We start from the raw sequence: 15,597 nt of genomic DNA, 5'->3' as shown, positions 1-15,597 counted from the left end.
CAATGTTATAGAAATGAACTTGTTTTCTTGTCAAAACCTGGCAACTTTGTTACCAACAATATTTTTCAAACTTCTAGTCTTCAGCCCAAATGACGTTGACTCAAGTGACATCATTTGAGTCAGGTGACATCACTTGAAGTTTTGAAGCCACAAATGGCTTTCTTTGTACAACTTTTTTTTTTTTCATGTGCAGTAGCACTCCCCAACACCTGCAAGTTCCTCTTTGACATTCTTCATACTTAGGGAGTTTGTCTGTATAGCAGTTAATAAAGACTTAATCAAAGTCATTCAGTATTAATGAGGAATATTGACTATTGACTATTATGAACATGGTTCAGCATTTTTTATGTAGGCCTAATTCATTGCATCCCTTCACGAGGCAGATCTTTTCACCTGAATTTATATCATGGTGCTGCTGTTATACAAGACAGATACTGTACTGTGAGTGTTTGTGTGCATGTCCAGTGCAGGGCTGCAATTTTCTTCCGGCTACAGCAAAATATGATTCATAAAGGTTAAAAAGGGCTCTGCAGTTGGTGAAAGAGCTGTAAAGCCTGTTTGTTTGTTTATCATTATGATATATTTCATTTTTTCTTTCATTTCTAATGGAAAACATATCCAGCTTCTCACTGTATGGTTTTCTGCCTCTGTATTTATTCATGATTATTGATCATCTTGGATGCCAGTGCTAACACTGTAGGGGTTTCTGCTGCATTGGCCCCATACAGCTCTTTACTCACTCTCTGGAGAATTTATCATTTTAATGTGGCCCATTGATTTGATGCGAGGTAAATGAACCAGCCAAGTCACTTTTCATCTTTTATCTGTGCTGTTGAATCATTGTTAGTTATTCTACTAATGAAAGAGTTGTTGGGCCTAAAAAAAAAAAAAACATTTTCCTCAGCCTAATGAAAGAAATAATGACACAGAGAAAGCACAGTAGTAAATAATAACAAACATGTAGAAATGAAAAGTGTGCAGCATTTACCCAAACATATATACACTTATACCCTGAGCTGTGTACCTATAGGTTAGCCTAGGTGGAAAAAAAGAGGGGCACGTCGGCATCCTTGGCTCGTTAGTGGCCGAGACAGCGACGACTTTCCACTCCGCTGCGCTTTGTGTGACGGAGGCGTGAGCAGCCACAAAGACAGCAGGGGAAACAGTGGCGGGTATGAGGGGCGATTAGTGCCGGGGGGGGGGGGGGGGGGGGGGGGGGGCTGGGGGGCTGGGGGGCTGGGGAGGAGAAGCAGGGGAACCATTGTCTGATTTGCCGTTGTGCTGAATGAATCTGTTAGCGACTTCTGTTGTGTTTACATTGTTGCAGTATGCAGAAGATTTTCCATTGACTATTAGTTTAGCTTTCTCCACTGTTGCACTGGCCGTGCAGCTGGGATAAAGATTTCAAATTAGGCAGGGGGGGTTTAATGAAGTAGATTCAATCATAAAAATAGTCAGTAACCAAAATTACAAAAAAAATTCCTACTTAGTCCAGAAGGATTGTGAAGCTGTGTTTGGCAGGTAACATTAAAACCACTGGAAGAATATTAAATACTACATTGTTTCCACTCTACCTGGTACTGTAACAAACAAACAAACAAACAAACAAACAAAAAACAGTCAATTTCTCTACCTTGAAACTCGCAATACAAAGTGCTGTCACGTAATCCCGTTTTGCTTTCATTCACCACCTATTCCCAACAACAATCTGGCAGGCCTGTAATTGATGTCATCAATTCCCATCACCCCCTCACTCCCTCCGCCTCCCCCGTGGCATTAATCGCCCCTCATACCCTCCGCACGGCGAGCGCTATGACTCCATGTCTGTGTGTGAGGGAGGATGCTCAGTGCGAGCCCAACCTTTCCAGACACCAGTGTGACCGACAGTCTGTGCGTTGTCCTCCTCTGCTCTGGATGGTACTGGGATGTATTTTGGAAAGGGGGGGGGGGGGTCGGGCAGCAGCGACCCACCGCCATCAGCGCCACTGAGCCTGACGTGAATGACAAGTAAAAGAGCTCTTTCAAGCGAGCAAGCAGCGCAGGAATGTGCACAAGTCCGCCGGGCTGCGCTCAGACTGGACCTTTTGGACCTGCTTCTTTTTGTTTGTAAACACCCAACCCCCAGCGGAGAAAAAAAAATAGAGATTTAACTAATTTGTTTCGTTTTCTTTCTTTCTTTCTTTCTTTTTTTTTTTTTTTTTAATATTCTTTATTTTTTGAAGGAGGAGGGGTGGGAGGGAGGGAGGGAGGTGGGGGGGCGGGAGCGGGGTTGTTGGGAGTGTTTTTCTTTTGTCAGGCGTGAACAAGACAAACTTCTGCCATGGCACTGGTTATGGAGCCTGTGAGCAAGTGGAGCTCCGGTCAGGTGGTGGACTGGATGAAAGGTAAGGCTTCCTGCACGACGGCGGCCAGATGCGAGCAGAGACCAGCAAACTGCTGTTGTTGCGCTGCTGTGGTGTCCTGCGCTCCCGCTCGCTCCGAGCCGAAATGCGTTTCTGCACAGATTCACAGGAGATGCCCAGAGAGAACAAAACACCTGCTGAGCCTCGGGCTTTTTTTTTTTTTTTTTTTCTCATCGACACTCGCCTTCTACAGGCTTTTAATCGCAGCCTTTAATCATTTGATCGATTTTTCCAGGCACTTACAATGTGGAGACGACTTGTCCCTGAGGACCAACACGTCCTCCAGAGCCCAAAACCTCTATTGTGTCCTGCGGCGGTTATTGTTAACGCAGGAGGCTGGGAAACGCAGCGGAGACCCAGTAATTACACACGAATAATTAACCCGTCTCTCTGGATCTGGGGTCAGAATCTGTGCGGAGAGGTTCAAGCTTTACATGTGCATGGATAAAATAGGAACTATCGCGGCAGTGCAACGATACAAATATCGTGGCTTTGTGCGAAATGTTGATCCACAGATGCTCCAAGTCATTAAGAAGTCACAGCTGACTTAGAAGAGCGTCATGTAGGCCTGAGACGAGATTAAACAGTTTTAAAAAAAGCCCACAGTGCACTGAAACCTTAGGTGAGATTCATCCAGCAGTATTTAACAGCATCCTATATGAGCTCTGAAGTCAGACACAAGAGCGTTTTAGTGTAAATTAGAGCGTCTCTTTAAATGTGGGAAACATCCAGCAGAATAATGAGCTTCAAATTGACGTGCACAGATAGGGTCCAGTGTGGTGACTCCTCAGGCCAGTAGCTGCTGAGAGAGAAAGTAATGTTTGTGCTGTAATTAATGAGAGTCTGGGCATTCAGAGAAACTGCTAAATTGAATATATTAATGTACAGCTGTTGAAATGAATTAATGATTCATGGGATTTGGTAGCTGCGTTGGGTGAGAAGTTCCTCAGAGGAAAACTGTCTCCTCATTCGGTCTCCAAAGACTCGGTGTAAGTGGCCCACACAAGCCTATCAGGACACTTCCAGGGGCACACATTGCTCAGTGCGTTGCTGCTTTTTGTCTGTTTGCATTACAAATGTATCACCACAGGCAGCCTGTCACTACCAAATTATACAAAACGTAAGAGAAAATGTTAAAGGCAGGAGGAGGGTGCTGCCCTGGTCTGTGCACTTGTCTGTCAGCACTGTAATGGTTTCAGTGTTGTTGTGTGTTGTTTTGCAGAGCCACGTGCTCACGTGTCAGGCCACAGCCCTTCAGAGATGCTCCAGATGAAACGTACACATGCATACATCTTTACTGCCTCAAGACCAACGCGCACACACACACACACACACACACACACACACACACACACACACACACACACACACACACAGTTAGTCATAACTCTAAGCCTGCAGGCCTCTTTCTGCTGGCTCAGACATAATGTGATGATCAGACCTCTCACTCTGTATGAGTGGTGTGTTTTATAAATTGTACCTGAATCTGATGCTGCCATTGAAACAGGATGTTCAGAATGTGTTGCGGCACTAAAGACACAAAATGCAAACGCACGGCTGATACAGACACAGCGATGAGAGGATGTAGAGAGAGGCAAAGACAGAAAGACCAGTTAAACAGTTGAAATGAGATCTGAGCAGATCTGTAAATAAGCTGATAGCAAACGTGAGAAATGTAGGGAGCAAGAAGCGGACACTGGATGTGAGCACGGGCTCTTCAGTGTCCCACATCTGACAAGTGGAGCAGAGACGATTCTTGTGCCCAGAGCCGAGTAATGGTAATTTAAAGTGAGGGACAGAGTGGCACTTAGAGACACTGTGAGAGAGGAAACTGGGGGGGGGGGGGGGGGGTCTCACATCCATTCTCAGCTCCTGAGGAACGGCAGCATTTTGTTGTTTGCATTCACAGATCCATTATTAGCATACCGCTCTCTGATGTCACTGGAGGCCAAATAGGGGCACCCTGTGACCTTCCCACAATCCCACTCTGCACCCCTCCCTGTCAGTGTTTTGTGCGAGGAAGACGCTCCATTCCCAGCTGTGACAAAGCCGCTTTACAGAAGAGATTCTCATCACACAAGAGAAAAGAATTCCAGCTTTGACTGAAAAATTTGCTCTTGACGAGCAAACTTAGCTGTGCAAACACGTGTGATATGTCCATTTTCAGTCTTGTTTTTATTAATTGTCTGTGTGTTTTGAGGCGCAGACTTAATGCAGGCTTAGTATAATCTCTTTCCTCTCGCTGACAGTCTGCATTAGTGTAGTTCATGTTTCATGAAGTGTATCAGTTTTATCTTTGCGCTCTCTCAGTCTTTCTTGCACACCCACTCTCCCCTTGTCTGACACACTCACCGACAGTGATCAATGACAAGTCAGATTAACACAAATCCATTACAACAATGCTAAACAGCCTTAGATATATCTCTTACCTCACATTACCAGCGGATTATCTGGAATGGAGATCAGGATGTGTCAGCGCTGTGCTTTTAATTTCTCCTCAGCGTGCCTGATAATCTGACCCCCGAATGAAATGGACGGGAAAATTGATGTAGTGGAGATTTACTCAGCGCAATCAGCGAAGTATTCCCCATTTAGCAGGGACGTCTATGACTGTTCTGCTTGAGTCATGTGACTAGATATAGCGGTTCAGTTAAACCCACCAAACTTTAGCATTCATGGACAGTAATCTTCTAGATCTAAGCTCGGTGGTGACGGGCCTCTGCTGTTGCAGCCCCCGGACTGTGGAACAGTGTCTCCCTCTCTATCAGATCCACCATATCCATTGATTCCTTTAAGTACAGGCTTAATTTGCACTATTATTCTTCAGCGTTTGGATCCATTTGATGTTTTTTCTTTTTCTGTGCCTTTGACTGTGTTTGTTGTTGTTGTTGCTGTGTGCCGTGCGGTTGTTTTTTTTTTTTTAGTCTTTTATTCAGATTTTACTGCCTGGGCGTTTATCGATTTTTTTCTGAAGAGCTTTTTGGTCAGCTTGTGTTGTTTTTGAATGTGCTCTAAAAATAAATGTGACTCGGCTTAATCTCACTTCTCTTTGATGTGAGACTTAACTCTCCCGTTTCAATTATAGTAATAACCTTTGTTTATTCAGCACCCATCAAACCAGCAGAACATGATGCCTGACGATGACATTTGAAAATGCTAAATCCTCTGGGAGTTTTTGAATTTTCGCTTATGAAATCAGCAGCTACGTTAGTTAGATGCCTCTCGCTACCATGCAGTCACTTTTTGGAAAGCATCATGTCCCCTCTTCACTTATTTCTTTATTTTGTCCTGCGGGAGAGTCCCTGCCAAAACCCTGCTTCATGGTTTCTATGACAACATGGGGAATACTTCATTGACGTAATGAGCCTCAATCAACTTGGTAAAGAGGCTGATTAGTTAAGCCTTTAAATTTTATGCAAAACCATGAAACACCCTATGTTTCCTCTCCACCGTTTAGCTGCCAGCTAAACCCAGTGTGAATGCCTGATCAGGTTTAGGCACAGCACTGAGTCACATGTATATGATTGGTCCACAGCGATGAAAAGATGAGATGAGCAAAGAGTTGTCAGTGTGTGTGTGTGTGTGTGTGTGTGTGTGTGTGTGTGTGTGTGTGTGTGTGTGTGTGTGTGTGTGTGTGTCCTGCTCTCACTGAGAAAATGGAAACAGACCAGACCGAGTGTATAGAAGACAGCCCCACAAAGGCCACTCTCTCTGTCCCCACTGGTAAAAGGATGGCCAGTTAGCATGCAGAGCACTTTCTAGTGACATTTAGCTTTGACATATATAAAAATAAGCATCAGTTTTTCCAGCTCATTTATGTGTTTGCTTCAGAAACCATGATGCAGAAACATCAGCTCTCAAATCAAATTGTATCTGCAGAGCAAAGATCTATTTGTTGAGTTTTTTATTATGTTCCTGGTTTCAACTTAACTGTATGTGGTTATGGCGAAGTGCAGAGGGCGGACGCAATATCATTAACGCCTAAAATGCAATTCAGTGCCGTGTTGCCGAAGTCAACACCACCGTGCCATCTCTGTTGTCAGACAGAGGTCTCATTTAAGTCTGTAGCAGAACTTGTGGGATTTTTTTTGTTGCATTTTCTAAGAGTTTCTGATATTTATGAATGTGTTTCCAGTTTCCAGTTATAAAACTCACTTTATAAGCTAAAAACCCTGATGCAGACAGGAGTTACAGAATGAGACACTTTGTTTTAGCGCGGCACTTCATCAACTGCTTCCCTGAAAGACTTCACACCTGCTCCAGCAGTGAAAGATGTTAAGTTTGCTGCGTATTGACACTTTTTTAGTTGAAAGCTTTTTCTAGTTTGAAACTGAAAATGCACCTTGGGACTGTTGATGAGGAGGAATCTGTCACATTTCTTGTCTGACACAGATTGTTTCACAGGATACAACCGAACACAACCTGTGTTCATACCTTACAGATTTACTGCACGAATTCTGGCAAGGAAAATGATATCAAGCTGTATTGGAAAATATAGAGATTTCACAAGAAATCTGAAAATCTGATACTGCCAGCGAACAAAATGACGTGCTGTGCTGAAAGTTTTCCTGTCATCCTGTGTGGCTCCCGCAGGCTTGGACGACTGCCTGCAGCAGTACATCAAGACCTTCGAGAAGGAGAAAGTAGGGGGGGACCAGCTGCTGCGTATCACCCACCAGGAGCTGGAGGATTTGGGAGTGTCCAGAATCGGCCACCAGGAGCTTATACTGGAGGCTGTGGACTTACTCTGTGCTCTGGTGAGTCCAAGCTTCCCACACTGTCTTCCCACTACTTTGTACTGTTTCTTCAAAGAGTCACGGACCACTGCTGTGGAATGAAGTTTGTGTGGCACATTTGGTGCCTCCTCAGTTTATAAGATACTTAAAAAAGTGTTGTGATCGAGCTAGAAAACGAGGTTGTTTTTCAGCCCTGAAAAACCGACATTTTGTGTTTGTATGATTTCAGCTGATAGTTATGTGTTAGCTGTATTTAAGTCATCATCCATGAATCTGATAATCAGTTAACAATGTCAGTTATCCCAGGAATTATTTAATTTTGGTTTGATTTGTCAGAATAAACCCGATATTCTCAAATATATCACTAAAGGCTTTAGACTTCACAACTGGAAACTGCTTTAGGCCTCAGTACATCACAGCAAATTCTACCAGAGTTAATAATCTGGCCAAAATATCCTCCACACGCAAATCTTACAGCTGTCGTTAGCGCTGACATGGATTACAGCCTCCTCTTAAACTGATTTGTGCACTTCGTCTCAGAAACATGTGTCATCACGATAGACTGCTGTCCAGCTGTTGAGCTGAAGTGCTGCTGAAGTAGTTAGAGCATCATATTAAGTGTGAAACACTCACTCCACGTGTCGCTGTAGTGACCTGTCCTGCCCAGTCCAGGAATGTAGCATTTATCCTCTCACAGGAGAGGCTTTATCAAATGTCCATTTTGTCTTTGAACATGAATTTCCTCCCTAACCCTACATTTTAATTAATGTATTCACTCAGAAAAGTTTTCCTTTAATTTGCAGGTGAAACATTTTAACTCTGGAAAACTTTGCTTTCATTATTTCTCCAGTTATTCATTGGTGTGTTTACTGCAGTTTGGGATCTTTGATTCTTGATTTAGACCTCTGTTACCTCACAAAAGTTCAAAACTCATAGGTCACCTCTTTTGGCCTGCAAATTGTTGTCTTCAAAGGTTTATTTGCAGATTATTTTATCAATGCAGCCATGATTTGTTTGGTACATAAAATGTCACAAAACAGGGGGAAATGCCTGTTACAATCCCAGAGCCCAAGGTGACGTCTCCAAATGGCTTATTTTGTGCAACCAATGGTCCTAACCCCAAAGATACGTTCAGCGTAGAAGAGAGAAGCAACACATCCTCATATTTAAGGAGCTAAAAGTTATGCTTAAAAATGAGTCAAATGATTAATCGTTTATTGAAATAAATGTATAAAGCTCTCTTTAGATTAAGAAGGATATTGTAGGTGTGACATCTACCTGTAGCACCCTGCCGAGTCGTTTCTTAAGATGCTGTCATTTCCTTCCTTTTCATATCCTACTATTATTTGTGCACTGACAAATAATAGTAGTACTGATTGACTGTTCCACTCAATCAGTGGAACAGTCCAATGATACACAGCATTTACTACTTTTATAACAAAGTCTGAAGCAGTGTCAAAGGCGCGACACAATGGACTGTTACCCTGAGGGAAGATAAAAGGGAAGAGTTGGGAAAGAACTGATTAAAACAAGGAATGAAGGTGAGAGGGTAGAATGGAGATGAGGACGGGTTTGTGTTTGCCTGAGAGACACAGTGAGACTGGATGGAGATTTAGTGGGCCGAGGTCACAGATGCAATCTGAATCTAAAGTCCTCTCATCCTGCATTGCTGCACAGGGGGGGCCCTGCTTCAGCCTCAAAGCTCCTTACGTAACTGGGATTTAGTTTTAAGTCTCTCAGGCACTGCTGTATTAAATATGATTAGTGGCCCTCCTGCCGCGCTCTCTCCTCCCAAGAAAGTCAGACGCCCACAGGCCCGCACGTGCAGTTTGACGCACAGGGTAATGAGCGTTCTGCTGTCCTTACGCATGCAAAGTGACAGCTGGAGGAGAGCGGGGCAGGGCAGATGGGTCGCTGGTTTTATTCCTCACATGTTCATCATATGAGCAGCATCTTTGGTAGTGTGACAAGGTGGGCTGGTCTGCCAGTAGTCTTTTTATTCACAGAGCAGTGTCACGAAAACAATTGCACTTCGGTCTCCACGCTGGAGAAATTCCTGGAATGCATTGCAGTCAAAACAAACACTGACAAACTGGTCAAACAAAGTGAATTTACTTTCCTCTCTCCTCTAGAATTATGGGCTGGAGACTGAGAATCTGAAGACTCTTTCTCATAAGCTTAATGCATCTGCCAAGAACCTGCAGAACTTCATCACAGGCAGGCGGCGCAGCGGCCATTACGACGGCAGAGCCACACATAAGCTACCCAATGATTTTCTTACCTCCGTGGTGGACCTGATCGCTGCAGCCAAAAGCCTTCTGGCGTGGCTGGACAGGTGAGATTTGCAAAACGCTGCACCTGTTATACATTCAAACATGTTAAAAGGCATGTGTAAACACACATACTTACATGTTCATTGGTTCAGACTCATTTTGTCTCAGATTTTCCTCCTTGTTCAATGAAAATTTGGTCCTTGAGCATATTTTAGCCATGAAGTTTAGCTTAAATACATACTTTATTTTTAAGCAACTCTGGGTTGGACTGGATATGAGGGACTATTTGAATTTTACATTTTCTTAACATTTCACACTGGTTGAAAAATAACACACCAGTTGTGCTGCTGTAATGCATCAGATTAAATATAGAAGAAGTGGCTTCAAAAAGGATGAGACAGTCTTGTTTATCTGGCATGATGCATTGGTTCTTTTGTGGAGACTCCAATTCTTACCACATACAGACCAGTTTTGTTTTTTATGTTATGTCCATGACCAATTAGCTGACAAGAAAAGATGAGTAAAGGCCTTATATAAGTAGATTTTGACAGGGTGGGCAAAAAGGCACTGAGCAAGTCTATTTATATGTTGCTTTATCCCTTGCTTCTCTGTGGGATTGTGCCAATGTGTGTGTTTGCGTCTGTTTGTGTCTGTGTGTGTTTGATGAGTTTGGAAGTTCAAAGCAGACGACATTCAACAGAAATAACAAAGTGATTTGCTGTTTCTTTTTCCACCATAGAGGCAGCCATATTCTGCAGCATCCATTCTAATTACAATTCAATAATCTATGCCTCCTTTTATTTTGAAAGTCCATAATTGTTGACTGAGTGAGTGTAAATTAGAATAAAAAGATTGTTTAAGTGTATTAGTTCTGACGTTTGGTATTTACTATTTTTATGCTACTGCTATTTTTTATATTTATATTGTTATTATGCTATTTTTATACAATTTATGTACATTAATCATTTAATGTTTCACTAGTCTCTAAAATCTGACTTTATGTCCAGTAGAAAACTCTTTAACATGGATTGAAATGAAATAATCCAAATGTGTGTGTGTGTGTGTGTGCGCACGTATGTGCACTGATGCGCATAATTGTGTGTTTGGAAATGTTCCCACAGATTTACCAGTGATTTAGTCTCAAAGGAAGAATGATCTAATGGTTCATTCCAGGTGCTCCTTCTTTTTCAGGTCTCCATTTGCTGCAGTGGCAGATTACTCTGTGACCAGAAACAATGTGATCCAGCTTTGTCTTGAGCTCACAACAATTGTACAACAGGTAAAAAAATGTACAATATAATATTATAATATACAGCTCAGACCCTGTAAATGTTTTAAATGTTTTTAAATCAAAATAGCTTAACTAGATAATAGTAACCTCATTTCCCACATATCAATACTATAGTAATGCCAAAATACACTAGACCTTGTCTCAGTTGTAAAACACACATGTCCAAAAGGGTCCAAAATTGTGTTCATATATTGAATAGTTATAGAAATATCTGTACATTATACATAGACTGTATATGTGCATCTGTTTTTAAAAGCTGAAGTTTAGAAAATGTGTTGCGCTTGATACAGAAAAAACTGAAGCGGCATCTCATTTAATTCCTTGTATAAACATCAGTCTAGAGCCTGTAATACCATAACACAGCTCCTATTTTTGCACACATTGCATCCATATACATATTTAAACAGGAGTAAAGAGAGACAAAGAAATTCTGCAATCCATTTAACTGTTAAAACATCATTGACATACTGTATGCATATTTAACTACTTCAGGTTTAGCTAATGAGAATGAATGAACTTTCCGTGTAGGCACACATGCTCTAGTTTTATAAATTACAACTGTCAGTGCTTAGAAGATGACTGAAGATGGACTTGGTTATAAAAAAGCCTTAATCACTTGTTTTCCACCTGTTAGATATGCTGTCATATAAAGCACCAACACATTCAACTCCAGTTAAAATACATGTAAAAATATTTCAGAAATAAAGACACAGGCAGGTCAGATCAAATGTTAGAGCTTTATCACAGATTATAATGATTTTAATATCAGTATATTCCTCTTTGCACACAGGCCCATAAATGATCACAATCTGTAGAACCCTGACAGATCAGTAAATAATGAGGGAATAGATATTTAATCAGTTTTAGCATGGTCATTGTGGAGGATAATGTTTATACGGAGTTCAGAGATAAGTTTGTTTGGGAAAAAATTAAAAGTGGGTGTGAAAGAGGTCGAAAAGGAAAGAGTTGAAGGCTGAGAGAGGAAGACTGGCATAGGAAGAGAGAGAGAGAATGCGAGAGAGACACATGCCTCCGCATTGATGATTCACTTGTTTTGTGTTTGTGCATGTCTGTGTGGGAGTGTTGGGGGTTATAGGTGCCAAGCAGCTCGGTTTTTTTGCTTACATCCACCTACAGCAGAAATACCAATAATAACTCCATTTTGACACGTTCTCTTGAGGTAACAGTGCTCTCTGAATGTTCCTCAGGACTGCTCTGTGTACGAAACAGAAAACAAAATCTTGCATGTGGTGAGTTGATGACTTTGTTTTACTGCATCTAATGAAAATGAAGCTATAATGCGGATACTTTAAGGTTGTAATCGTCCCTAATAATGTCATCCCCAGTGTAAAACTCTGTCTGGAGTGTGCGACCACATTATCTCTCTGTCCTCGGATCCCATGGTGTCGCAGGCTGCGCATTTGGAGGTTGTGCAGCTTGCCAACATAAAATCCACTGAAGGATTGGTAAGACTAACCCTCAGTCAGACTTACAGAGCCACACTCATTTTTTGGGAGATTCTCATTGGTCCTCCTGCCCAGAGTGTCATGAGAGGATGCTCATGTGTGTTTCTGTGCTGTTACTGAAGCTGCGTAGCTCTGTCTTCAGTATATACAAACACCATACATGTGAAGTAGTTATTGGCTTTGTCTGAAAGGTGAAAGCACTTGCTGCTGCTCTGAGATTTTGTGGTTAGTTGGTGTTAATGATGCATATAAACCTGCAAAAATGTGTCAGTAAAAATATGCTTCGATGGCAGAATATCACTGCTTTCACAAGATTTCAGTCACCTTTTTTTTTATTTGTAGTGAAGATCAACAAAGTTAGGCAACCTTTAAAATTACAGGCTGCTTAATTACATAGTAATTGCAAGAAATAATTAAACAATCACTTGTGAATTTTGATGTAACAAGAAATGGCGGCAGTGCAATAAATTATTAATTAGTTAGTAATTAAGCAGAAAGTTAAAGCAGAAAAACCGTGCTTGTAACTGTATTGAAATGAATAGTAAGATGGGAAAATAGCCCAAATGTTTGTCCTATAAGTGAAAGGTGGTATAATAGCTGGTAGTTACTGAGGAATATACATTTTCAGCAGTAATTGTACTGTAACTGCTGCCCAATACAAGGTTGACACTCTAGCTTCAATAATGAAGGTGACCACTGCGTTATTTAAATATGTTTCTATGTAGTGTGAAGTCACCCAAATCTAATGAACTCATAATAATAATCAAGACTGACATCTTGAGATATGATCGATCTATGGAGACGATCACATGGTGGGTAGCTACTGTGGACCGAAAAAAATGTTTGTGTTAGCTTTTTACTGCTGAACAGCATCGCACTGCACGGACTGCGCTCTCTCATGGTAAACCCAACAATCTGTAAGAAGCATATGTGGTACCTGCACATGGCCTTCAGTATGTGTTTCATTTTACTTGAATATGGTTTAAGAAACTTCAAATATATCAAGATGTTAAATTGTTTTCCAGGTTTGATGAAATGAACGCAAGAAAAAGCTACTGTGCCAAAAAAGTAAAGTACGAACCTTCTAATAACGCTGGATGATGATGGTGAAACCTACTAATTACAGAAATCACAACAGCATGACTCATATAGCAGCATATTGACTTCTGTTTGATTCGAATACGGCATGTGCAAATGATCTTGCAGCATGTATCTCACTCACTGCAAAAGTAGTTAATTCAGTTGCTAATACTAACTTTGCCTGGTTAGTTAAAAAAAAAAAAAAAAAAAGATTTTACAGTTGTTTAATTCTCTTTTCTAAGACTTAAACACACCTATGTAAAGTTTTTGGGAGCCAGAAAAGACCAAGTGCACAAATGGAATCAAGTTGAATCAAATTACAAAAACCAAATTTACTAAATTGCCTCTAGAGGTATCATGCAGCTAGTGATCATCATGCAGATAGTTTGGGTTTTATTGCCCAGGGTTTGAGATTTATATCTCTGAGATTTCAGCCCTAATCCCAGCACAGTGCAGGTAAGCTGAATTGCATTTGAGGTGCTCACAGCATTGAAAAAAAAAAAAGAGCATTAAAAATTCAGAAAGGTCTCTTTCTAGAAACAGTGTCCTTGTTGCTGCACTGTCCTTGCTGTTAAGTGTCTTGGTTATCCAGAGTGCCTGTATGTTGTTTCTGGAGGAACAGGGGCTGTTGAACTCTTGGTATTACTTGGTGTTATTTCACCTTTCTAAACAGTAGGAATATTGAGGAAAAATATAAAGACTGTGGCTGGTATCATGACCAGCATCATATGGAGGTCAGTGTAGCTGTCTGGGTTTTGCTGAGCTAGTGGGCATATGAGTCAGCTGATAAAAAGCAACATGAAACGAGCATGTTGTGCATGTTAAAAAGAGCAAAATACAACCAGTTAAAATGTGCAAATTGCAATTCATCAACAGATTGTGTATGCTCTTACTTTTGGGACAAACTGTACTGATATTGTGTTAAGTTGAAAGGACGACACTTATTTTTGCCGCCACTGTCCGTCAGCACTTAGTTGGACTCCATCTTTGCACTGACCTACACTCCGGCACGATTTCCCAGCTTGGGGCCACAATAAAAGCCCCACCCCCACACAAACGCTAGCAGGGGGCATGGAAGTTCTCTCAACCGTTCATCGAAACCTGAACACAACAGTGGGCCAAGTGGCCTAAAAATAAACCTCTTACACTCATCTTGAAGACTGGCCTGCTGCAATGGTGTATCTGTGTGTGTGTGTGTGTGTGTGTGTACGTATGTGAGATTGTGTGATGTGTACACATGCATTTCTGTGTGAATGCGTGTCTGTGTGTGTGTTTGTGTGCTTATGTGTATGTGTTTATGTGTTTGTGGTGCACTTTAGACCCCTTTTAGTGGAAGCTTTGAGTTTTAGCTTTTTTTTTGCAACAGACAAACAGTGTTTACAGATAAATAATCCTCCATGTTTGATTCAATCTGCTTGGAGGAGCATTTGAGTCGGTCTCACATAAATAAATTCAGACTGTGCTGGGTATGTTTGAAAAGTACACCCATATGATGTTTAAGGACCTCCCCCAGGTTATTCAAACATTTTTTTCTGATTAAGCAAATATGATCTCAATATAAAAACACTCTCATCTTTTACCACTGCTTAAAATAAGTGAGATAGAGCATATTCATACTCATTTTGCACAACAAGCAGATTAAAACAAATGTGATTTCGCAGATATGCTATGACCCCGGTCTGTTCTGCCAATGGCTGTGTTGCTGAGGCTGAGATGCAATGTGTTTAATGTGCCTTATGTTTCAAATGTAAATGTCAATTTATATTCCCACTGTCTTCCCACAGGGCATGTATATCAAATCAACATATGATGGTTTGCATGTGATCACCGGGACGACAGAGGGAGTGAGTACAAGCCCCTTTGTGTTCACATATGTAGATCTTCGCCTCACTGCTCATCCACTTGTAGCGTAATATGTAAAGTGAAGTGTGTCACTTCTGGTTGTATCACAGTAATCTCTGTCATGACAGTGAAACGGAACAGCAGTTAATGACTCTGCCTCTCTGTCTATATCCATCAGTCCCTGGCTGACCGCTGTAAGAAAATCCATGCTGGAGATGAAGTCATTCAGGTTAATCATCAGACAGTGGTGAGACTATATATTTTTTTCTCTCTGTGGCTTATTTTATCTGTTTTCTCATACAGTATTTGCTGTCTGAATTGATTTTTATATTTTTATATATGATTTTTATGTGCATTGTTCTTCGGTTTTAAGGTCGATTCCGAAAGTCAGAAAGTTGAGTTCATACATGTTGGATCTGTACACAAAGAAGTACCTGCCTCGGATTGTGTGTATTTCGTGCTTTTGTATGCAACTCCCTCACACTGCACATTCACTCTGGACCTGCT

At 41.4% G+C, this 15,597-nt stretch overlaps 1 protein-coding gene across 4 annotated transcripts in view; it reads left to right on the top strand.

Moving 5' to 3' along the window:
• The first annotated feature begins 2,253 nt into the window (after positions 1–2,253).
• The window catches only part of LOC139607977 (connector enhancer of kinase suppressor of ras 2-like), a 29,954-nt gene continuing 16,610 nt past the window's right edge, over positions 2,254–15,597 (top strand). For 2 of the 4 annotated variants that reach the window (XM_071461374.1, XM_071461373.1), the window contains exons 1-8: positions 2,254–2,384; positions 6,996–7,159; positions 9,271–9,473; positions 10,603–10,690; positions 11,911–11,952; positions 12,049–12,168; positions 15,033–15,092; positions 15,269–15,337. In XM_071461374.1, coding sequence (XP_071317475.1) covers positions 2,321–2,384; positions 6,996–7,159; positions 9,271–9,473; positions 10,603–10,690; positions 11,911–11,952; positions 12,049–12,168; positions 15,033–15,092; positions 15,269–15,337 — 810 coding nt within the window. In that variant the 5' untranslated portion in view covers positions 2,254–2,320. Of the gene's footprint in view, positions 2,385–6,995; positions 7,160–9,270; positions 9,474–10,584; positions 10,691–11,910; positions 11,953–12,048; positions 12,169–15,032; positions 15,093–15,268; positions 15,338–15,597 lie in introns of all 4 variants that reach the window. The other 2 variants (XM_071461372.1, XM_071461371.1) reach the window with 1 other exon arrangement.

The sequence above is a fragment of the Trachinotus anak genome, unplaced genomic scaffold, assembly GCF_046630095.1.
Source record: "Trachinotus anak isolate AG129_WGS33_773 ecotype Australia unplaced genomic scaffold, CSIRO_AGI_Tana_v1 ptg000024l, whole genome shotgun sequence".
Classification (NCBI taxonomy): domain Eukaryota; kingdom Metazoa; phylum Chordata; class Actinopteri; order Carangiformes; family Carangidae; genus Trachinotus; species Trachinotus anak.
Note: the sequence above shows the minus strand (reverse complement) of the source record. Positions and strands in the feature narration are given on the sequence as shown.